This window comes from Puntigrus tetrazona, chromosome 5 (genome assembly GCF_018831695.1).
Source record: "Puntigrus tetrazona isolate hp1 chromosome 5, ASM1883169v1, whole genome shotgun sequence".
Lineage (NCBI taxonomy): Eukaryota > Metazoa > Chordata > Actinopteri > Cypriniformes > Cyprinidae > Puntigrus > Puntigrus tetrazona.
The window spans coordinates 22,026,914-22,050,955 of record NC_056703.1 but is presented as its reverse complement, the minus strand read 5'-3'; the positions used below and the strand labels follow the sequence as shown (position 1 = coordinate 22,050,955).

General features: G+C 37.3%; 3 protein-coding genes, 2 long non-coding RNA genes and 1 other non-coding gene across 8 annotated transcripts in view; 4 read left to right on the top strand and 2 right to left on the bottom strand.

Annotated features, from left to right (window-relative positions):
* Positions 1-5,657, top strand: part of doc2b (double C2-like domains, beta) — a 70,727-nt gene extending 65,070 nt beyond the window's left edge. For both annotated transcript variants that reach the window (XM_043240132.1, XM_043240131.1), the window contains 3 exons: positions 2,479-2,560; positions 2,636-2,732; positions 3,122-5,657. In XM_043240132.1, coding sequence (XP_043096067.1) covers positions 2,479-2,560; positions 2,636-2,732; positions 3,122-3,258 — 316 coding nt within the window. In that variant the 3' untranslated portion in view covers positions 3,259-5,657. The remainder of the gene's footprint in view (positions 1-2,478; positions 2,561-2,635; positions 2,733-3,121) is intronic.
* Positions 5,658-5,711: 54 nt separating this feature from the next.
* Positions 5,712-7,922, bottom strand: si:ch211-209a2.2 (L-asparaginase). The gene is made up of 5 exons (XM_043240134.1): positions 7,763-7,922; positions 6,774-6,857; positions 6,540-6,639; positions 6,397-6,459; positions 5,712-6,073 (listed from the first exon to the last, which is right to left on the bottom strand). Exons 2-5 carry the CDS (start codon positions 6,779-6,781, stop codon positions 5,990-5,992), a joined length of 255 nt encoding a protein of 84 aa, XP_043096069.1. The 5' UTR covers positions 6,782-6,857; positions 7,763-7,922; the 3' UTR covers positions 5,712-5,989.
* Positions 7,923-8,805: 883 nt separating this feature from the next.
* LOC122344816 lies at positions 8,806-20,260 on the bottom strand. Its single transcript, XR_006250932.1, has 3 exons — positions 15,170-20,260; positions 9,103-9,193; positions 8,806-8,899 (listed from the first exon to the last, which is right to left on the bottom strand). It is a non-coding gene; the product is annotated as an uncharacterized LOC122344816 (long non-coding RNA).
* On the top strand, positions 9,689-12,596 carry LOC122344815. Of its 2 annotated transcripts, XR_006250931.1 has the most exons (7): positions 9,689-9,789; positions 10,284-10,339; positions 10,574-10,621; positions 10,796-10,870; positions 11,139-11,199; positions 11,961-12,296; positions 12,521-12,596. It is a non-coding gene; the product is annotated as an uncharacterized LOC122344815 (long non-coding RNA). The 2 variants fall into 2 exon arrangements; XR_006250930.1 differs by having other exon boundaries at positions 9,693-9,789; positions 11,961-12,596.
* LOC122346224 lies at positions 10,922-11,055 on the top strand. The gene has a single exon (XR_006251119.1). It is a non-coding gene; the product is annotated as a small nucleolar RNA SNORA18 (small nucleolar RNA).
* The window catches only part of castor2 (cytosolic arginine sensor for mTORC1 subunit 2), a 15,648-nt gene continuing 6,247 nt past the window's right edge, over positions 14,642-24,042 (top strand). Inside the window, exons 1-3 of the mRNA XM_043238390.1 lie at positions 14,642-15,058; positions 20,267-20,337; positions 20,864-21,057. Coding sequence (XP_043094325.1) covers positions 14,946-15,058; positions 20,267-20,337; positions 20,864-21,057 — 378 coding nt within the window. The 5' untranslated portion in view covers positions 14,642-14,945. The remainder of the gene's footprint in view (positions 15,059-20,266; positions 20,338-20,863; positions 21,058-24,042) is intronic.

Genomic DNA, 24,042 nt, shown 5'->3' with positions numbered 1-24,042 from the left:
GTGCTTATCTGATAGTAGAGTATCTTGTTGGGTGGAGACTAACATGTAACATGGAGTGAATTAACTTCTCAACTTGGTCCTAAGAACGTAGTCCTTTGTTTACTTTTCATTTTACTGCAAATTCATAAAATACGAACAAAGCGCAGTTCAAAAAGATTTAAACTAAAAGTAGATGATACGCCAGCTATATTGCATCTAACAGTAATGTCATAAAACAATCCAAATCTATAATCTGCCACACCTATTCAAACAGTGTTCTGATGAGGGGGTCAAAAACAGAACAAAAACTAGCCTGTTAACTAAAAGTTATGACATTTATTGTTGTTGAAATATTGACATGATAAAAGGACCTCTGCATAGGCGGAGCGTATGTAATGCTGGCCATGGGATCTAGGGCAAAAATGTCCACTAAACTGGACAAAAATGCCCCTGCACAAACAAATTAAATCTATTACGTTAGTTGCCAACAAAGTGAAAATGAATAGTGTCAATTGTGGCATTAAGATCTGTTCATGTTGGGCCATATTTCACTTTTACAGCATTGCGCATTTTAACCAATCATGCACAATTCTGCCACATAATGAACACTGACAAGGATACTTTTTGTATGTACGCTCTTCTGTGTTAGCCGCTATACAAGGATACAATTTTTGTGTTGAAATAAGGTAGAAATGTACTTAGAAAATGCATATTTTGTCTATTGCTTGTGGTATGGCTGACACAGAAGAGCGTATGCAGTTTGAGTCCAGTGGAAACTCTCCAAAATGGCACTGCGGCGGCACGGATATTACAATAAAATGCATACAATAAAAAGAGCCAAGTAGGTCAACTCCGTGTTTCTCAATTGCAATCCTCGGGCCCGTGAGTGTGCCGTGTCCCGAAGTGTGAGGACTCAAAACTGAGAACCGCTGGGTTAGCTGATATCGTTGTCAGTCCGCACTGCTTTTAACACAAGACAAGCAGATGCAATGAGACCTCTTTTCCTGTCATGCTACATTCCGCATATCCCACAGGAATAAGCCATGAGCTTTTGAGCAAGGCACTTAACCCCTAATTTCTAAGGGATTATCTCTGCAATAAATGTACCATTAAATCACTGTGGATAAATCGCTTGCTAAATGATTTACCTACAATGTCGCATGCACGTATGTGCACATATATATTTGTTTGTACATTCAATCTCCCTGCCAAACACAAGCATCTGAACCATTAGTCAACGCTTGATACCAAAGCAGTTATGTCATAAGCTTGGAATTGTGTCTCTGATGGGGAGAAATGCAAATGCCTGTGTATTTTGAGGACTGGAATGTGTTGGGTGAAATGAAGCAGTGATCTCTACGTCAGCACACAGAGGGGATTAGAGCTCTCAACTCCCTCGCTTCCTGAATCCAGCGATTTATAGAGGGATTACAGCAGTGGGGCACTATGATTTTGTTTCTTACATCTACAAACACTGGTCAGTTTAAACAGCCTGGTTTTGCCTTTACCAAAGCTTTGACTAGTAAATTATTCATTCAGCGTATCTGCTGGTGACAACAAACAGTGCATTTGTGTCATTAGTTTGTCTCCGTCTGCAATTTTCAGCTCGTTCTGTCATTCTTTTGTTGTTCGTGGATTGATATCACCTTTTTGGGGAAGAGTTTTCCTTCATTTTAACCTACAGGTGCATTTAGTCGCTAGAAAAGCTGAATAAAATAGTTGCCCAGCAGCACCATTACAGGAGGAAATGTCATTCCCTGTCAAGAGACAAGTTACAATAAGAGGGAAATCAGCCTTTTACAAGTCTGACTTTTACTTTAAATGTCTGCTGTCATTTCTGTGCCGTCCTGAACAAGACACTTTTTGATTCGTTTCAGTTTTTTACTCTATTATTCAACAAATTCAGTTTGATTCGTAAATGAATAAAAAATATAGAATGCCGTTCTACATAAATACAGAGGGAAATTATATCATTGCCTTTACAAAATAAAACACAGACTGTGATTATTAGGCTGCTGGGTTCACTGCCTGTATCTTCTTTAATCAGTCTGTTGGCTGTCTGCTTCTCTGGTGGTCTTTGCAAAAGAGCAAGGGACCCTCATTAAGAGGGCTTGCAGGAGTAGAACTGCAATGAGACATTTAATGACCTCGAAGTCAGCAGACAAGTGAAGTGAGGTTGTTTAATCTTTTTTTTTTTTTTTTTTTTAATTTTTAAAGGATGCTCCTAGAGCAAATGGTGGAAATGTCCTGCAATGAACCTCGTTTATTCTTTTCATGGCTGTTTCTTTCAGCCCTCCACATTTTAAACACAGGGGCTGCAATGCCCTCTGGTGGACATACTAACACTATTCTGCATTTGTTTCATGTGCTCCCAGTTTTAGGTGCAATGGTTTCAGAGTTATTGCTGTGCCTGAAAGAAGTCAACTTGCGCTTTAGTGAAAGATCAAACTTAACGCATCGGTTCTGTTTCCTCTCTCTCTCAATATCAATGTACTTCAGGTATCTCAAGCCAGATGAGAACAAAAAATCAAAGCACAAGACAGCTGTCAAAAAGAAGACCCTCAACCCTGAATTCAATGAGGTAAAATTAGACTGACCAATGCCTGATTTACAAACTCTGTTTTTATAAATGCTAATTCCATTCTCTATATACCAGGAGTTTTTCTATGAGATCAAGTACGCTGACCTCAGCAAAAAGACCCTGGAGGTGACCGTTTGGGACTATGACATTGGCAAATCCAATGATTTCATTGGTAGGAACTATTTACACATTCAGTTAAATCTTTGTTTTATAAACCCTTTTTTTTATTGTTTTTAATGGAATGTCCCCAATAAATGCAGTCCCAAAGTTGACCTCATTTTACCGTCCCAGGTATGAAAGCAAGGTCTAAGTTTTGTCATTTTGTAAGAAATTCAAACAATAAATACCATTTTGCGGCTCTTTAATTGTTGTGTTGTGACAGAGCACCTATTTAAGCGACACCCATCGTCTCTTTCCCATTAATAAGATAAATCAAACTCCCTGCGAAGGGTCAGTTGGGCAGTTCTCTCGAGCAGGTCATCTATATAGTTGAGGCCTGTGGAAAACCTGTTTACCTTTTGCTTTTAGCCGATTTAATCAACATTTCCACCCTTTCTCCAGGTGGAGTCTCTTTAGGTATAAATGCCAATGGCGAGAGGCTAAAACACTGGTTTGACTGTCTGAAAAACAAGGACAAGAAAATCGAGCGCTGGCACACGTTAACCAATGAACTCCCCGGTTCAGGATACAACGAATGAAGAGGCTCTCTTTCCGGTGGATACCCCGATGCCCGCCCCTTTCCTCCATGATGTCCATGTAAAGCCCAGCAGCCTGTGATGGATGGATCAACACTCCAACAGTTCACTGATTTAGAGATGGGTGCCAGTATCTGTTCCCACATAACACACCTGCTCTATCTCTTGTACTTTTTCTGGTGTTGAGCTTGCAGTCTGATTGTGTGGCTTGATGTGGCTTTTGGGCTTATATAAGGGTCTTTAATCAGCCTGTGCTTGTACAACCTCACTGAAAATGGAGAGATGTTGTTCCGACAGCCAACAAGAGATCAGTTCCTGTTTTCAAATATTTACCCACACTGCTCTCTTTCACCGATCTCTTGAGGTTTTATGTGTATTCAAGAATCCTGTTTACAGAAATTAGCTGTCAGTAAATGTATTGTTACGCGTGTGCATCATGGCAGCAAAGGGGCTCTATAAAATAAACTTTTCAAAACAATATTGTTTACAGTCCAAAACCTTTCTTAAGGCCAGGGTATAAACTACACAATTGTATTTTACAGACAGATGATTGTGAAGATTATATCGGTTAAAGAATATAAACTCCCAACAAATTTGTTACCTGCCCATTCTCCTAGTTTGTCTACTTAATGAATGTAATTTACTTTTTAGTTTCAGTAATCCCACTGAGAATGAACATCGACATTAAGACAGCACACAGCAGAGTTTCAATAGCCATTTTTCTAGAGAGAAAACAGTTTACGTGAGAACACACACAAATGCTGAAAATGCTCTATTCTAGAAATGAATAGTAGGGATTGATTACAGATTTTTTTTAATTAAATACTGTGCCCAAGCCAAATTCATATACTGCATTAACATCTTTTACTCTAGGAAAAAAAAAAAAAAGAAAGAAAAAAATGTGTCTGTAAATCCAAAAAAACATTGGACTGGACAAACTATTGTTTTGAGATTTATTAATAGCATGTTTATCTTATTCTTCCTTTGAGCATTTTAAAGATTGCTAAATATATTTTTTTAAATACTATGTAATTTAACTTGTTTATTTTAATTTTGTGGCATTAAATTATAACTAGATTATTATTTTACCTTTATGTGTTATTACATATTTAGCATGCCGCCTGTGGGTATCTTAGATATTATTACCGTATATTTAAGTTGTTTTTTTTTTCCCCCTCATTAAGAGATTTTATTTATTAAGGTAAACTCTAGATAAGACTTCAGATTTATTAAACACCGAAATTCCAAGCAGAACTGTCTACAGCCCTACCATGTATGTTCACCAACTGAGAAACCTTCTCTCTATGACAGTTCATTGTGCAAGCCACTCCTGTGACATTTTTGTAATCTTTTTGCTTTTGTACACAAACTCTGTGGCATAAAAATGCATGCAATGTTCTTGGGCTGTCATTAAAATAACTTTGCTTAATGTTTGATACTGCTGTTCTCCTCTGTAAAAAGAGTTCTTGCTCTTGGATGCTAAAGGAATGTCAGCCTTCCTTCTCGGACCGTTTTTGTACTTTTGAACGCTATCGCATTGCCCGTCAGTTAGCTCTATTGACTGGACATGTGACTGCATGTTACAAAAAAAAATAAATCTTGTCTTGTTTTGATCATTTTAACTCTCAGGCAATTGTTTGCATATTATAGTGGTTCTCTGATGAAGTCGATATATTTCTTCTCCTGGTTCACCTTAATCTTGCATCGAATGGCCGAATTATCGTGCCTTTTCTTTTGTAACAGTGTGTTTTTGCACCACTCACTTTACAGAGATTGAAATTAGCTTTTAATATGGAAACGATACATATGGCATAGTTATATTCTCGTCTGTGTTATGCTGTTAAAACATTGTCTCTTTGAATATGCCTCTTAAAGACACATCATGGGTGTCCTTTCACTGTGTGGCATGGGTGCGAGGCTGAGAGGCTGAGGTGGAGGACGCTTGTATAACTTCAGATTCTGGCATCTGGTAGTGTTAAACATTCAGACTGAAAAAATAAACCTACTCTGTTTTTCTGCCTCACTCACTGTACATCTTAAATTGCTTGTGCGTTCTTTGTTCATTTAAATGTTTATTTAAACCACATTGTAAGACCTTTAACACGTTGTGTTTTGTTCTTCATGTTCATTTTTGTGCACATCATGTTTATATTGTCAAAAGTCACCTGAAGTGAAAATATCACATATAGTGAACCACTGAAAGCATTAAGGGTTTAATTATGTCATTATCAAGTGCTGTCAGACACCAGAATCTGTTGTTTACTTTCATTTTTGTCTCATTTCGAAACTGTTCAAGTATTATATCTAGAGTGTGTTTTTTACTATGGCGAATGATATTTGCAATCTACATGTTCAGAACTGGAAACCCATATCAAATAAAGTAGAAAAATAAAATGAGTTCACCTCTTTTTGTCTTGGACATTAATATCAAACCGGAGGAAAACTGTCCTTGGAACTCTGCTTAAGAAAAAAAAAACTGAATATTGAATAATGCTGATTTATTGTTTCATTGACCTATTTTAGTTGGGCCAAATAACATTAAAAGAAGGTTTCTACATGAACCTCTTCATCAATTCTTTCTATAATAATGCTCTTAAAAATTACAATTAACAATATTTTGCATTAAAATGTTTTATGATCTGAAAAAACAAATGGCAAAGAACTGTAAACTATGAACTCTCTTAAAAAATACAGCCTGCCGCTCCTTCTGGGCTTCCTGGTTCAGCGAATGAGCTTAATAAGTCAACATCTCCACCATGTGTTGTAAGCCTAGTCTCTGAGCATCATCTATGGGCCTGTTGTTGAACCTGTCTCTTTGCTGTTATTTCAGAGAAGATTAAAATTATGTAAATAATACAATGCTTTTATATCCCTACAGAACCAAAGGTAAGGACACATATGGGTTTTTGTCATCTTGAAACCTTCTAGAATTTTGTTGTAGACAATATAAAAACGTTGAATTCGTGAAGTATGACTTTTCCAGCAAAAAGTTGAATTAGACGAGTGATGGAAAACCTAGCATGCATCTTACGTGTTTTGAGAACTTGATATTATTCTAAAACATTGTCCAAAACAATGTATGTGGCCAAACCTTTGCGAGATAAACCACTGTTTTTTTTTTTAAACACTTTGTGTCCATACCTCAAGGTTGGATCCACTGCGGATACAGAACTTCACCATTTCAGGTTGATCAGTGCACACCGCCTATTAAAGCCGATGAAGAACGATGAGCCAGGCTTAGTTGCTTCTCATAGGAATAACATTTACTTTAAAAAAAACCTCACCACATGTAAGGGAGTTCGACCGTGAGCATCAGAAGCGTTAAAACTGACTCCAGCTTGCTTCCAAGCCTCCATTTGTTCTGTGTCTCCAAGGAATGCAAGACTAAAAAGCACAATCCATAATGAGAAGACTACAATTATTGCTATTAAGGTTAACACGTTCATCGGGCTGACACCTTTTATCAAGAGCCCTCTTTTGTAAAATTGACTTCTGTATAAAAACATAATCCCACTTACCAGCACATCTCAACCCCAAGTTCCTCTGAGGATTTTTCCAAACGTGCCCCTGCAGAAATTAACAGCTCCACCACCTCCAAACTCCTAGTGAAAATATAACCCTTCACAATTTCTGTGATTGAAGTAAAATGTGAAAAGCGGTGACAGTGGCATTACATCTAGATCTGTTCAGATTGCATCATATTTCTTTTTATGTGTTGGTTTTTTTTGGCAGCATTTTAACCATGCAGTGGCAACTCACTGACTGAATTCGGCACTCTTATAAATTCTTTCATCATAAACCATGAGTGCATTTTCAGTGTAATTCTTTGCACAGTGTGGACAGCTTCAATGACTATAAAAGGATTTCTAGTGACTATAAAAGTGTGCATAATTTGTTTTAAAAGCTTCTTTATGCTTGTATATAATTTACTCTCTGTTTAAATAGCTGTTTTGTTTTTCAAGCTACTACAAGAAGCAATATGAAGTCTTGGTTTTAGAATGCAAAAAAAGCAATACATGTTTATAAGTGGTTCTTAACTGTATAGCCAGGGTACGAAAGATGTTCCCCAAACACAAAAACAAGGTTGGTCATTAATATATTAATGTATTAATCTATCATAATCAACAACAAAAATAAAATCGCAGCCCTACCGTGTAAGGAGTTCCTGTATTTGTTTTTTATCATTTACATCCTTTATGTAGTGTATTTGCTATATATTATGCATTTGTAGTGAAAATACATGCAAGCCATATTTTAGCAGCATTAACCAGTAAATAAACACAAATGCCATGTCAGATGTGGTTTATGTCCTACAGTAAAAAGATGGCTTTTGTTTATTGTTCTGATGTATTTAAGTAAATTATTACACAGAAACCATTATTAAGGTAATTATGAAAACTGCCCACACAAAGGTAAAAAAAATATTGTAAATGTTCCCCTTTAATGGAAAAGTTCATTTCTGACCTTGGAGTTCAATGTCTGAAAAGCACACAGATGTGATAAGTACTTGCAGCGTATGGCATCTTGAAGTGGAGTTTCTTCATAACAGTCAGTGGCATTCACATCTGCTCCCTGCTGCAGCAAGAAGCCAACGGTGTTTAAATGGCCTTCTCCTGCTGCCACATGAAGAGGCGTCCGACCGCGCTCATCACCACTTGAGACATCAGCACCCTGGCATCAGAAATATACAAAAATATACATTTATGGTGGTTATACTTTTTGTGTAAAAAAAAAAGCCCACCTTTTGAATGTTTTTTATTTCAATCAATCAATCAATCAATCAATCATTTTTATTTATATAGCACTTTTAACAACACAGGTTGCATCAAAGCACTGTACAGTATAAGGTAGAAGAGTACAATGACATACATTTCCATACATTAGGACATAAATATTATATATATATATATATATATATATATATATATATATATATATATATATATATATATATATATATATGTTTTTTCTTTCTTTGGTCAATATCTGATTAATTACTATTAATCAGTTTGAGAGCACTGATAGATAGATAGATAGATAGATAGATAGATAGATAGATAGATAGAGTCCAGTGATTACATTTTAAATCAACTTCGATAACACCAATTAAGATTTTAAACAAGTACAGGATTAGCTTTTTGACATGTAAAATCCTGAAAGGTTTGTTTAATGAGCCGGTCAAACCATCTTGGGCCTGATCCTCTATTTCTAAATTAGTTCACTAGTTCAGGTGAAAGTATAAAACATAGCAGCGTTTGTCCTTTAACTTTCATTTCAGGCTGACATAACTAGACTAACTTAACAAAGTTCTCAATAAGGTTCTCACTCTATACAGCTGATATAAATAAGGAATGGAAAAGGTTATGTAGCGACATACTGAAAAGATAAATGCACTAACTGCAAAACAGAGATGCAGAACTGGTTATATATGAACTAACAATAAAGTGACAGAGCTTCCTTATAGCAAATATCTAAAGTCAGATTGAAAATACAATGTAGAAACAATCACCATGTTGATATTTCTACAGACATGGATTCAGTAACTTGCCTCTCGTAGATGTTCCTCCAGGCCAAGAATATCCTCTTCTACAGCGGAGGAGTTCAACAGATTAGGGAAAAGGGCAAGTTGGCACGCTTTCATCTCCTGAATAAAAATAAAGCAATTTGAAAACGGTAACTTAGCCAGTCACTTGATGACACAATTAAGATTTTATTTTACAAACAGTTTGTTTAACATCACAACACTCCTAGTGACACGATCTTACTACAGATTTATTACATTCAGCATGCTAGCTAGCTCGCTTGTTCAATATTAAACAAATAAGTTAAGCGGCGAGTAACACTAACCGTTCTAACGTTATTCGTCCCAAGCCAGCCGAGGCGAAGAGAAGATGCTATAGCAGACCAATATCTGTAAATTTCATCAGGGATCTGCTTTCTTGACATACAACCCCCCATAATGAAAGAATAATATGAGAGTCACAGGTTAGTAAAGGCAGTAAAGGTAATACTTGCTTGAATAATACACTAGCGCGAAATGAGGTCACGTGTCTCACATTTATTGGAGTTTTCCAACATTTATTATAATTAATAATTATTATTATTATTGTATCAACAAAAGATAGTTTAGAATAGTTTTAATTGCTATTTAATTAATTTTATACAATTCCAAAAAAAAGTGAACAGCAGGGCAATAAATAATGTATCGAATCTGAATTCAAACCTCTCAACACATTTTAGATGAAAATTACAAATGTAACATTGTTTACTGTATTATGTACAATGTTTTTTCACAAATACTTCGAGCTTTGGTCCAGTTTAATATAAATAGATTTTTCGATTTTAATCATAGATATGTATACATATTACATATCTGTGGTTTTGATTGCTTAACGTTACCACAGAAACGCAGCGGAGAGCGCAGAGCCGTAAAATGTCGTAAATCGGATATAAAAGGTGACGCTTTTTCCCTTCCGTCCTTCTCAGCTTCAACGCGTCTGCGAGTGTTAGTCAAGAAGGCTGGCTTAAACCTAGGTACTTGTTTTTTCTTCTTTTATTTAATATCTGTTTTTTATTTTCGCTTTTCCGTTATTTATGATGTGTTGTATTAAGTTTATGGCAACAGTTAAAAAGGTTTAACGCAAATACGTTCTAGCTAATAGTAGACCACGTGGTGAATGCTCCCGCAGGCTGCTGTGCATAGAGAAAACTACTGAACTACGAAGTTATTTTATCAAGTTACTTTTGTATTGTCGTGTAGTAACTGTTTTCAGCTACATTTAGTGTATTGTGGGGAATTTGGTCTTTTGTGGGGGACAGATTGATCGGATTTGTGCCAAGCAGATTGTTTCATACGGAATTTCTCAAATTGGACAAATTCCTCCGTCGACTTGGCTAGAATAACGCCAGGTGTGCTTTCATCTTTGTAGAATCGTTGCAATGATGACAATGAGACCTGGTATATTCCAAACATGTCTCTGTTGTTCAAGACTATAGGAAGAATAATATTGTTTTACTTATTTCAACAGGATTTTGGGCATATCCATGTTGTTTGAAGTGCGTAGTCACCAACATGTGCGGAATGGTAAGTGGTTTGGACTGTTTCTAAGGAAGTGCACAGTACTAGTCAAGGTCTAGTCATAATGGGCTCAGGAACTAGTGCAGTGCGAAAACTACAACTCCCTTCTCTTGCAACTCACTGTTTGGCTACCAAATAACAGTGCTACTACTGAGAAGAGACATCTTAACACAGAAAATGGTTCTTTTGATATTGGAAGTGATATGATTTGTCCATTTTAAATGAGATGTGCACTTTCAGGTTTCGGGTGACATTAATGATCCTCCCGTGAACGAACTGGGCAATCGGGTAAGAATTCATTAGGATGAGTTACTGGAGTTTTGTAATGATGATTGGCATTAATGTTCAACTGCTCTTACGAACCGTGAAAGAGGATGTGCCATTCTGAACACTCAAACTCTCTTTTTATTATGCTTAAGTGTAGACATACCATTCTCTTCTAATGTTTCCTTCTACTTTCAGGCTCCAGAACACAATGTGGGTGGATAATCCTGCGAGTTGATGCATAACCTGCCCCTGCAGTAGCTTGTTCTAATGGTAAATGTTACTTTTTAGAATTTGTTCACTTATTGATGCATTGAGAACTAAAGTGAGGTCTATCCCGACTTGCCCCTCTCAGTGGAGCTTAGTCGTTGGAAACGCCTCAGAAATTAAGTCTGTAGTATTGATTAACCCATGTCGCAAATGTCCTTGGCTTTGTGGGAAAATTCTGCAGTACATTCAATGAGCTTAAAGGTTTTTACAATTTTTTTGTAAGATTCCGCAAAGGTAAAACATCTCACTTCTGTAAATTTCCACTCTGTAGGTGATGTGAAGGATGTCCACTAGAGGGCGCAACACCCTTTTGGTGTTTAGAAGTGTTGGAGGTTTGTATTTGCATGTCTTTTTAGGAATGACATTAGTCAATGCTGTTGGTAACTGCATCTAGTATGTCTGACAGGAATGTTCAAGTGACAGTGCTAGAGAACCTCTAATTAAATATTTATCTCTTCCCCTGTGACGTCTGTAGTATTGCTTTTATACCCATAACTAATCCTTTAGCTTTGCGTGAAAACACTGCAGTACATTCAACTAACTGTACCTTAATTTGTAAGGCATGAAGAGCAACATGTCCCTCCTGTAAATTTCCACACTGTAGTTTTCATTTGAGGAATGTCCACTAGAAGGTGCAGTTGTTTTTTTTTTTTTGGTGGGTTTTAGAGGTTTGTAATGTTAAAATGATCTATTAGAAATAACAGGAGCCTGCACTGTTGGTATCTGCAACCAGTTGTATGTCTGACTGGAATGCTCAAATGCCAGTGCTAGAGAAGCTCGGCACCCGCTCGAATTGGACCTTATATATGTTGTTGGGTCCTGGTGGTGGTCGAGACAAGGCCTCATCTTGAGTTTAAGTGCTTATTTTTTTTGCTCCTGTAAAGATGGTTGAACTTCAGTTTTTCTAGTGTCTAAATTTACTTCAGTGAATCAAGCTGGAAGGCATGTTTTTGAGAAACGTTCCTGCACCGCGTCATCCAAGACGCTCACCGGGGAGGATAACGACCCTGCGTTGCTCCTTTTTAGAAGCCTTGTGACATTTTCAATAGCTCAGTGTCTTGATAATCCTAACGTGTTTGTGTTGTGCCCACAGGTCCCATATGACTAGACTGAAGAATGAATGCTGGCAGCTGATTGCTCTGACAGTACTGAGACGAAAAGGCATGTTCTTAAACGTTTCACAGTTGCATGTGTATGAAGTTGGTCATATACCAAGGCTTTTAGGATACCTGGTTCCTGACTTGCTGTGGACTTGACCAAAAATTAAAATCCTGATAACACCCTACAGTTTGCTGTTGGGTTTTATTAGGAACATTTTTCCTCTTATGCTCTTAATCTGAAAATGGGAGGTCTTACATGTTTAATTGTTTATGCAGTTACAGGTACGGTGTTGGAGTAAAGGCTTTCCCAGCCAGACTCTTCTTGGAAGGTGAGGGCTGTTCCACATCTTTGGATCACTTTCAAAGGGGGTCAGCCACTTCTTTTCACTGGTGACCCTTAACGCCGTGATCCTACATCAGTGCCCTATGAGATTTGCTTGGGGGTAGTTTTGTGCTAAAACTACTTTTGCTTTTCTTAAGGGCAACATCTAATTCAATTAAAGCAATATCATTTGTCATGGTATGAATGCAATTTTGTTCGCCTTTTCAACAGTTGGTGCTGGTGAGGAGAGCATACTGTACAGGAAATCTGGAAAGCTTCCGTTTTCAATAAATGTAATTAAAATCTGTTGACGTGTGGGGTTTTATTTCTTTTCCAAAAAAAAAAAAAGACCAATGTGAATACCCAGATCTCCTAATGTGACTACAGTTTCTGGAGAAATGGTTTCAAACTAGCTTTCTCGGCTCACCTTTTAGAGAGGATAACATTAAGACTTGTAGTTTCAAAGCCTCAGAGCCAGTGTAATGCCGGTAGGAGATTGGTTCTCAGGGCTTCATGTGGGTCATGGGGTTCAGATTAAAGGATTCTCTGCAGAACTCAGCTTTTAGTGCTCCACTTCTGCTTTGACAAGCTGCCTTTGAGTGTAACTAAGCCTTTATTTGTGAGTGCTTCAATGTCCTATTGCGGTGTTTGCTCTTTAGGGAAAGTCTTAGTGTAGTTTTCAGCTGAGCGTTTTGTTCAGTGTCTGGTTGGGAAAGACTAATTGTTCAGGTGACGCAACAATACATTTAAGATTTTGATTTGACTTACAAGCTGCTGTTTTGCTGCTTTTTGTTTTTATTCATGAATCAGTGCGCCAACAAGTCAAGAGTATTGCTTTTGTCTTCAGTTTTATATCTTAATCACTGATCCTTAAGATGAAAGCTTGACAACAGGGTTTTCCTCATTAAATTTAATAAGGCTGCAGAAGAGAAATTTACAGTTGGCGTAATTTGACTATGAAACTAAGGATTTGCCTTTTGCAATGCGTTCAATGGACTTATGTCTTAAAATTTTTTATTTTTATTTATTTTAGTCTAACGCTAAAGTACAGACATCTGATATTTCTAAAATGTCAAAGTCCAATGCTTACTAAATATGTTTTGAGTGGTAATGCTGAAAGGAACGGCGTCTAAAGAGGAGTGCTGTCCTTTGAACTGAACAATGCCTGTCCCTGTGAGAGATCAGAGTGTCCCAGGGATCTTATCACAGCTGCACACAAAGAATGCTTGTTGTTTTATGACACTCTGCAGCACCAGCCCTGGTTACCAATAGACAGCACTTGTGAATTATTAAACTTCTGCCTCTTTGTATAAGATGATGACTCTGGGCCAGGACTGGGTCAATTAATGGGTGTCATCATGATTATTACATGTACAAATTATTTACTGCGTATATTTTTTCCATTACTGTTTTAAAAATTTCACCATCTGGTTTCATTGCACTTCTAAAAAGATCCAAAAGTTCCTTTTTTTTTTTTTTTTTTTTTTTTTTTAGATAAAGAACAGATTGATATTGATTACATCCCCCATTACATCTTTTACACAGTGAATAATTAGCAAGATTTTGTTTAGGCTCGAAAAGAGGTCACATACTTTGTAATCTAGTATGTTAGTAGCTAAACTGAATGATCTTTAGGAAAATTTACGATTTTAAGGTAGGCCCTTTAATGTTGAAATGCTACCTTTAATGAAACAAGAAAAGAAAAAAAAAACCTTCAAGTACATTTTCTGCATTGTGGGTAAAATTATATCACAATTTATATCAAGCGAACATTGCCCCAGGCCCTGTGATGAAGGAGGAATAAGGTCATCTACCCCAGCACTTGACAATTTACATTTCTGCTTAATCAAACACATCGGATTCAGGTCATCAGCTCATTAGTAGAGATTTTAAGACCTGAAACTGCTGTGTCAGATAAAGGAGGCATGCAAAATGAGCAGGGTTGGGAACCACTGATCTATCGAGTAACCTACTCATTGGTCTTGGGGGGAGGATGCCCATCGATAACAATTTTGTCCTGTAAGTGTCAGTGGTGGCCATGGCCAAAATATAAGAAAAGTTCAAAGTCCAGCACATTCTAAGCCTATTGTAAATGCCCCTTTGTTAAAGAAACTTAGCTAATTTTAGTAGAATAAATATAATTCAGAAATATATACTTATTTTGAATGTGTAGTTCCTATATGTTTGTGCGTGTGCGTACAGAAACCAAGTAAATGCATAGCATCTTTAATAAAAAAAATAATAAACTTTGTACAGCTAAACTACATTTCCCGACATGCACTTCCCATATAATTCGTCCCGCCCCCTTTTTTGAGTGACAGGTTGTTTGTTTCACTGTTACCAGCTGCTGGCCCATTCCAATCCTTGTCGGAGTGGAAACACGGGGGCCGACAGTCCTCTTTTTTCTCCCTTCCCGTTTACCTCGTTGTGCTTTCTTTTATTTCACCCCGCTTTACTCTCTTTCTCTCTTTTCCTCGGCAGACAACTTTTCCTTTTCTCTCCCCTCCTTTCCGCTCCGTTTGAAGGTTTTAAAGCCCTGTCCATAAGCTCTAGTTATTTATTTATTTATTCTTTCTTGTTTTATCAAAACAGAATAGGCAGTTATATATACATATATATATATTTTAGATGTACCACAAATGAGAAGACGCAAAAGATGGAGCTGCACATTTTAGAGCACAGTTTAAAAGTAGCAAGTATAGCGAAAGAGGGCATCCAGATTTGCACTCACGGATTAATCAAACTAGCTTTTCTGCCCTCCAAAACAAGGTAAGGAGCTTCGCGAATCAAGTTTGCGTTGTGTTGAACCTGTACCGAGTGTCCGTTAAACGTCTTCGTGGAGAATCCGAGGCGGAATCACATTAGCTTACCGCTACGCACCTCTCACGAGGATCAGATGCACTTCCAGCACTTCTTGACGGTTTTCATCCAAATGTCTATCTGCTCCGCGCGAGCGGCGCATGACATCGTCGAGCAAGCGGTCATGGGTGTTTTGTTTGGCGGTAACGACTGCCGCTGAAGTTGCCTCGACGGTAGAGGGGTGTGTGTACGTGCTCGGGGTTGTTTTTCTTCTTGCGCGGCGGTATAAATGTACGGAGGGGATGTTGCTTTAAATCCCCCCGTCTGTGATGCACGGCGTATGATCACGTATTCAGCATCACGGCTTTGATACAGATGAAGGGGGCATCCTGATGACTCGACGCGAAGCTTATCTTTGCGGTTGCTTTAATCAAAAACTGACCCGTTTTGATCAGTTTGACAGAGATCCGTTTGAACCGCGCTCGGTGGAAACCTGTAAACAACTGGCAGAGGAGAGGAAAAGTTGTGGCCTGAGCGTGATTTGCATGCGTTTGCTGCATAGGCTTCCTGCCTGTAAACACAAACGCGCTTTTGCCACCTTTTGTGTTTTGGTAATGCACATGCATCGCTTGCTGGTAGCGTTCTGCAGTCGTTTTCTCGCTCTCTCTCTCTCTCTCTCACGCTGATGCACCCTCAGATGAGGGTCTTTGTGAAAGACCATCTATTCATAGAGTCTCAATTGCCCCCTTGCTGTGTTTGCGTAAGCAAAGTGTGTGAGCACATCTCCAGTCCGGCTCTGGAGCCTGAACCTCAGGGAGAAACATCCTGCCCGCTCGTTTAGACACACACACACACACACACACACACACACACACACACACACACACACACACACAGGCCTCTAGCTGGAGTTAAAGTGGTTGGTTTTCATGTCTGCATTAGTGCTAAAAAAATAATAGTGGTTTAAATCAGGGGCCTAGTTCCCATCAGGCCTTTATTTTGCATGTTTACTTGCTCTTGCGTTTCATAAATCTCATTTCGTTCAGAATGCTTTATCGGTTCTATGTTCGTAATGGCCGTTGTGTTTTGAAAAGGTCTCCCTGCAATTAAGCAATGTCAGGCAAGTGGCCTAATCGTGATAGCCGACAACTACAAGTTGGACGTGTTCGAAAGGGAAACTTTATTTTTTTTTCTCTTTAGAGATCAAAGATGTTTTGTCATGACTCAGAGCCTGGAACAGCAATGATGACATCACCTCCGATCGAAAGGAAAAGTACTGAAAATCACAAAGTAACGTCTCAGCAAAAACATCCAAGGCCTGCCTGCAAACGCAGGGATGTTAACTTGCGAATCGAAGACTTATCACAGTAAAATGCTTTGCAGCCGGGCTGTTTTGAACACTCGGGTTGTGTTTGCAGTGATATATTCCTCCCGGTGGTTTGCATCTGGCTGTGAACAGCATTGCTTCAGGGCTTTCTATTGTATTCGGTGCTGTATGTCTTGCCCAGCAGGCCGTGAAATGTGTTTCAAGAGCTTCTGTTTTTTTTTTTTTTTTTTGGATACAAATGCAATTTCATGTAGAAATGGCATTTTCGATACGGCTTCTTTTCTGATTTTGAATCTTTAAATTGATTCTGACTTGGCAAACACTTTTATGCTAGGGGATCGGGGACAGACTTGTTTTTAGTGGCTGTTTGTGAAGTGTCTCAGCATGATGCAGAATGCACACAACACAAGGGGAGCTCTGGAAATAGTTGCTTACAGTTTGAAACATTTGGGTTGTGCTGGCTCACTCTTTGTCCAGCAAGGACTTTTTGGTTACTCAGGAAGATACAATGAAACAACAAGGTTAATTAAATGCAATGTCGCCATTAAAACGCATTGTGTGCACATATAAACGTTCTTAAATAAAAATGTTTACTTGAGATGCACATTTTGAGTCTTGTTGCCTGAGAAATGTAATCAAATCGAATATATACTTGAAACGAGAACCAATCTCCGTCAATGGGGTATGAAAACTTTTTTTCCCTTTGGATTGAGTGTTTTTTTTTGGCCCCCATTTGTAAAATCGTTCTCGTTATGATCATAAACTGACTATTTTATTTTAATCAATTTCCCAGAGAACAAGACTGGGACATGACAAGACATGTCTCCTTTCTTTTCCATATATCTGGGTTTAGAAATCCAGCGGCGTGATCAGAATGTGTGCTGGAAATGATTTCCACATTAAAGTAAAAGGTAATGGAGATCCACTGGAAGTTGTTTTTTTTTTTTTTAAATGTTGAAGCGTTGCTTAACTTAATGTCTCCTTCTTTACACATTTACATATTTAGACGTTTCCTTCAGTTTATTGCTTAAACTGTCCTTAGCATAAAAATGTAGATTTACATTTACCTTAAAAAAAAAAAAAAATCTCAGTGTTTGAGGTGTCAACCTGATCTGTTAAAGTATAGTAAGTCTCGTATTAAGCGTTTTAGCAGATGCAGAATTCTTTGGTGCACGTTATTCTAAAGGCAAAATGTTGTCGTAATGCTAAAGCAAACAGTATTAACTTGCTCCACCTCTGAAACTACTTTTTGGCTGACGTCAACAAGACTTCATGTTTTTAACCCCTCCAACCATCTGTCCCTCTTCTAGTTTGTGTCATATCACAATGCAATCAACTCCTAGTAGTTAAAATCAAGTGTGGGCCTACGTTCTCCTCGTTTTACTGAGAAATACATACTGATACATGAGTAAAATGCAGGTCATTTTGATTGTTTAGAATTTAATTGTTGGTTTTAATGGGTAGTTCACAAAGCAACAAACAAGTAAATAAACACTAAAGAAGATATGTAAAAAAAAATATATATATATATATATATATATAATTATTATTTTTATTTTTTTTTTTTTTTTTTTATATATATCATCTTTAGTGTTTCCCAGAAGAAATAAGTTCTTACAATTTTGGAAAAACATGGGGGGTGTTATAGTGTGCTGTTTTTGGATTTCAGGTAAGCAGTCTTTATTTCCCTCAACATCACTGGATAAACAGTAACGGCTTATAAATTCAGGGATTCTTCCCTAAAAATAGAAAAAGGAATAAAAAGGAAGCGGTAAATATATTTTTAGATAAACTGCTGGAATCAATAATTATTTGGTTGTGCGTTTGAAAACAAGATTCAGTGTATTTGTCTTCAGAGGCCTCAGGAACGGTTGTTAGAAGCACATTTCTGAGCAGAGGCTCTGAGCGAGTGAGTCATAGCCTGTTGAAAATTTCCAATAGAGATGTTTTGTTGTTCTGATTTAAGGGCATAAGACCTGCTTCTCTGTGATTACTGCCTTGATTTTTTTTTTTTTTTTTTTTTTTTTTTTTTTTTTTTCTCCTCCTCGTCTCAGGACTCAAATTAGTGTAGATCCATCACCTCTCTCTCTTCACTCTGTCACTCAAATCCTTAGTGCTGCAGAAACGGTGGATTTTTACATAGAAATATATGTGAGTCAGTCTATTGCAGAGCATCTGAGCATTTCCTATTTTTCTGTCCCCGCTTTAAATGATAAAACAATTCAAGCAGCATTTCATTAATAGCTTACTTTTAGATATCTTTCTGCAGTGCAGTGCTGTGTCATTTCACCTTTAGGCTGAAGGGGCTTTCAGATGATCACACAGCACCAGACATGTCTGACAGCTTGCAAAAACCTAAAAAAAAAAAAAAAAAAAGGACCACTTCGGCAGTATCAGATAAGATGCTGCTAGCCAAAGTCAACAAGTCGCCTGCTTTCCCCCAGAGGCAAAATGATACACTGTGGGTGGACAGGGCCATAAATAAGGACTCCTCTTACCTGGTGTCTGGAGTGCTTTGGGTTGCACGAGCAGTGTTATGAGCCAGCTGTGGCCGCCTAGTATTCATGCAGAAACACATGCAGGCTTATATTTGCAGTGCAGAGTGTAAGAGTGCATTCAACACGGATATGTTTCCTGTTTTGTCCTCTTTGGGAAAATAAATTATACTCTGTGTGTGTGTGTGTGTGTATGAAAAGCTGATAAAATCAGCATTTAGCTGAACAATTATATTCCTGAAAGATTCATTAAGAGCATTTGATTTAAAGCTTTTAATCTGATACGCTTATGACATCAGGGTGATACGGCTGTCCTCTTGATATCATAATAAAGAAAATTAGTTGTTGTTTTTTTCAACAGCTTCTTAATACTGAGGAGGAAAAAATGCACAGTCATCACAGTAACTGACAATTTCTGTAGGAACTTCACAAATATTGCCACACCACCCTCACATATGGTCAGTCACATGGCACAACTCCTTGAAAACCTTGTTATTATTAACATACAGGCTGTTTATTAGTTATCATGAAGCACATATTGTGCATCTCCATATTCTACATCCCTAAGTGAATACCTAAACTTAACAACTACCTTACGATTAATAAGAAGCAAATTAGGAGTTTGAGGTTTGTAATGGTGAGAGCTAAACCTTAAAATAAAGTGTGACCTAAAATATTGATAATATATGAACATGATTAAGATATTTACACTTATGTATTCGTAGTGTGAGAACTTTTTACTTCATTGTTACACCTCATGACATTTTAGAATCAAGAAATTACAATCATTAAACTTTTTTGGATTTCTCTAAGCTGATTTTTTTGGTTATTCATTTTTCGTGTCAATTCAGAAATAGTGGATTAAAGTTTAACTTCAAATCCCTATGCCTGAACAATTATTTGGTATATATCAATGAGCTGTTCATTGATCAATAAAAATAATTTTCCCTTTTTAAAGATTTTTTTTTTTTTACACTATTTGGTTACATCCACTGATATATAGAATGACTATATATATCCTCTATAATAGATCAGTGGTTACATTATTAAATTAGAACTAAAAAGTCTTCTTTAGACATGACCAGTTGCTTGTGTGTGTGTGTGTGTGCGTGCGCGTGTGCGTGCGCGTCTCGTTCTCTCGTTTATCTTACAAAATTGTCCTTTCAATGCGTCAAAGTTTAATTCTTCAAATCCGTAAGCCTGAGCAAAAGACTTGCATGCGGTCTGTGATCTCTGTGAGGCTGAGTAGGTTGATGTTCATGGAAGCTTCTCAGGAATATGTTAATAACAGCTATTCATTACTCCGCTCCTCCTTGGCTCATAATTTCTATCTCTTTCTCCTTGCTTTTTTTCCAGATGTAAGTTCTTTAGTTTAACCGAAACTCCGGAGGATTACACCATTATCGTGGATGAAGATGGCTTTAAAGGTAGGTCTTGTGGTTACTCTTTTACTAAGAGTGCACTGGGTTTAGTGCAGCGAGGCAAGATTAAGTCATGTAAAGTATCACCGATTCTCCATAATTCCTTGTAGCTTGACTCACTGCCAATGTTTGACCACATATTGGTCCATCAGCGGTCCCCCCCACATTTCCATTATGGGTTACTAGAGGCTGAGCTGTCAGTGGCTTTGGTTTTGTGGCTGATTGAATGAATCCATGTCATTACACATTGGTTACCAAGGTGAAACCCGTTTGTAGCCATGGATACTAGAAGCTCTGTTTTGCAAAACAGGTACAGGTATTTTAAAATTCCCGGAAGTTTGAGGGTTTGTTGCCAGCTTTTCTGTCTATATTTCTTCTGGAGAGTTACAAGACTGATAGCACACAAATGTGAGGGAAGATATCAATTTTAGAGACTATTTTAATGTTCTCAAAGTGCTAAACATCAACAAAATCTTATTTTTCCAAAAAAAAAAACGAACTATTAGTAACTCGTTTCTGTTGTCTGTTTCAGAGCTGCCGGAGTCTGAGTATCTCAGTGTGGCCGATGCAACGTGGTTGGCTCTTAATGTGGTGTCCGGGGGCGGGAGCGCTACCAGCTCTCAACCAATCGGAGTAACAAAAATCGCTAAATCAGTCATCGCCCCATTGGCAGACCATAATATCTCCGTGTTCATGCTGTCAACATACCAGACTGATTTTATATTGGTGAGTGTCACAGATACTAAAAGTATACTAATTCAATTCCAAATGTATGTATCTATTTGCTTTTCCACCAAAATGAAGAAGTTGGGGGTTTTTTTAGTGGGTTACCTTTCTCTATTAAAACAATTGGCACACAAAGCAGCAAAAATTCATATGTAAGCATCCTTTAAATTTACTGCTAAACTAATTTCAGGGATTTTAGCATAAACTTGCTAGTTTCTGCACGGTAAAACAGTGGGCTTACCATTTCTACAGTTTAAGTAAGCATTGCCATCAAACTGCAGTACTGAGTAGTTAACACCATAAGTGCTTATGTAATATTTATTATCTAGCTGGTGCAATGAAAGCAGTATCAGTATGCAATGAAAGCAAATCAGTATGAATTTATTTGTTCTGCCTAACACAAAGGAAGATATTATGAGGAAATTTGTAACCAGGCTGTTTTGGGTCACCATTGACTTCCGTAGTAGGAAAACAAAATACTATGGAAGTCAATGGTGACCCAAAACAGCCTGGTTTTAAACTTTCTTCAAAATATCTTCCTTTGTGTTAGGCAGAACAAATAAATTCATACTGATTTGTAACTACTTGAGGGTGAGTAAATGACTTTTCATTCATGGGTGAACTATTCCTTTAAGCCTTTTTTATTCCATGTATGTTGCCGTTCTCCATTGCTGAAAAGAAGTAAAGCGTCACATTGCTGATGTAAAAATAACTTTATTTTAACAACAGTATTGATGTTTGTCAAAACATCGTAGAAACAAGAATGCAGGAACTATGCAGTAAATCTAGTTTGTGACATTTTTAACTACAGTTCAAATGATTGTTTTAGGGTTTTCTAACTGGCATTGGTCAAAACCTGTTCCTGGAGGGCCAATGTCCTGCACAGTTTAGCTCTAGCCCTAATTAAACACACCTGAAGCAACTAATCGAGGTCTTCAAGATTACTAGAAAGATCCAGTCCAGGGAGTTAAAGCTGCAGGAAGTGCACTCTCCAAGAGCAGGATTGGACGCCCTTGAATTATATCATCATTTTTAGCTTGGTTGGGCACAAAGCATAGACTGTATCAAAAAAATACTTTTAAATGTACTAGTTCAAAATTCAGCCTAATTTAGGTTTTGCTAATGCTAAAGTGTAAAAGCGATATGCTAATAATATGAATAAACAGTTGATTTTACATTTTAATATTTATATTGAGTTTTATATCCAGCTCCGCTGATCATGAAAATTCTTTTTTTTATTTTATTTTTTGAAAGAAAAGCTTCTAAACCATAACTTTGACTCAAAGTCCTAATCCTTGATGACTATTTTGATGGTTTTTTTTTTTTTCTTATTCTTTTATAAAGTATTACTACTGATCATATGGAAATGTATAACTACTCCAAAAAAGTTCTATCCCCAGACTGAGATAGAAATACTGAGACCACCTTTTTGAAGTTTAATGTAACACCCCTGACCTAGATAAAGTCTGTGGGAAAAGTTTTGTTTTCTCTTCTGTGATTCACTTCACTTTTAGCTCACGCTTCATCGCATTAGAATCGTCTCTGACTTTTCTGAGTTTACAGTTACTTAGACAACCCTCATTACTTCAACTGTAAAAAATATGAATCTACACAAACTAAAAATCAATGCAAGGATGTGTGCTATCCACCTTATTTTTTTGTGTAGGAGCTGTAAACCGTTATATCTTACCATTATTATTTTAATGTATTATCTTAATTATGAGCACTTTGGCTTGAAGTGTAAGCAGTTTAACAATTTATTACACTTTGTTTCAGTACAGGAGCTAATGAACCAGACGTTTTGCACGTTGACACAGAACGGCTTACTTCCGCATTGAAAAATATAACATGAGAAAAAGAACAACAGTATATACGTAACAAACATAAACCTTTTTTTGCACTAGATTATATGAAAACAAACACATTAGCGGTTATAATACAGATTCTCAACTCAAATTGAAACTGTCCTTCAATAAAAATTTGTGGTCTCGTAACTTATAGCATAAGCTATATAACGCAAAACATCGTTTCTCTTTTCCCCTTTAACCAACCCGTTTACCACAGCTAGTTGCTATCACCTCAGCACATTTTTACTTTCTGTGTGTGTGTGTGTGTGTGTGTGACACATGACTAGTCTATCAGTGGTGAAACGGTCACCAGAGTCTGTTTATGAAAATAACAAGCAGTGTGGGAGCGATGGTAATCTGGGGGTAGTTATGTAAAGAGGATAAAGCCTGTGGATCAGCAGCCGCTTGGTGGAATTTACCGGAAAGTTCACGTTCCACACCAGCTGCTCCCAGCCAGAGGAATAATCACAGAGCTTTATAGAAAGAGAGGAGATGACCTGCCTCCTGTGCTCGGCCACTGGAGAGGCCATTTCCTTCTCATCCTCACCCTGTCCTTCGCTCTTGGCCTGGTTACTCAAAACTTTAAGAGCAATTTAGAAACATCCGTCTGCATCCGGCCCATCAGGTCTAGAGCACACAGATGTCTCCTTCATTTGGATCACTAAAAAAAAAAAAGAAAAAGAAAGAAAGAGATTATTACCTTCCAGAGTTGTTGTTGATGGGTTTAAGCTTCACAGCCCTGGGAAATGCTCATTGTTGTGTAAGCTAAATAGCTTTAAAAATATTTCTAGATATTTCCCTTAGTATGAATTAAATGTATTTTAAACATTTTTTTTCTACGAAGTATAGTTCAAATCAGACTGGCATAGTTTGAGACTTGATCTTTTACTTGTAGTAATACTATTTGTGCGCAGTTTACATTTTCTTAATATTAAGCCCTAAAACTACTTGACAAATTTAAGCATCATTTCAAGCAATCTTACATTGTTACTTGGCACGAATATTAAAGTGTAGCAAAAATTCAAACTATAGTTCAAATATTTAAACCATATTTTCATCAAATGAATGCAAGAATCAAGTCACAAAAGTTAGATACCATTACAACATAAACCTAAAAAATTAAAAGCTCATTAAAATT

What these genes read in the sequence shown, in the direction of transcription:
- si:ch211-209a2.2 (XM_043240134.1), bottom strand. An exon ending in GTCGAACTCCCTTACATGTG is followed by an intron (nt 6,460 to 6,539) that starts GTGAGGTTTTTT and finishes CGGCTTTAATAG; the next exon opens with GCGGTGTGCACTGATCAACC. An exon ending in GCAGTGGATCCAACCTTGAG is followed by an intron (nt 6,074 to 6,396) that starts GTATGGACACAA and finishes CTGAAATAACAG; the next exon opens with CAAAGAGACAGGTTCAACAA.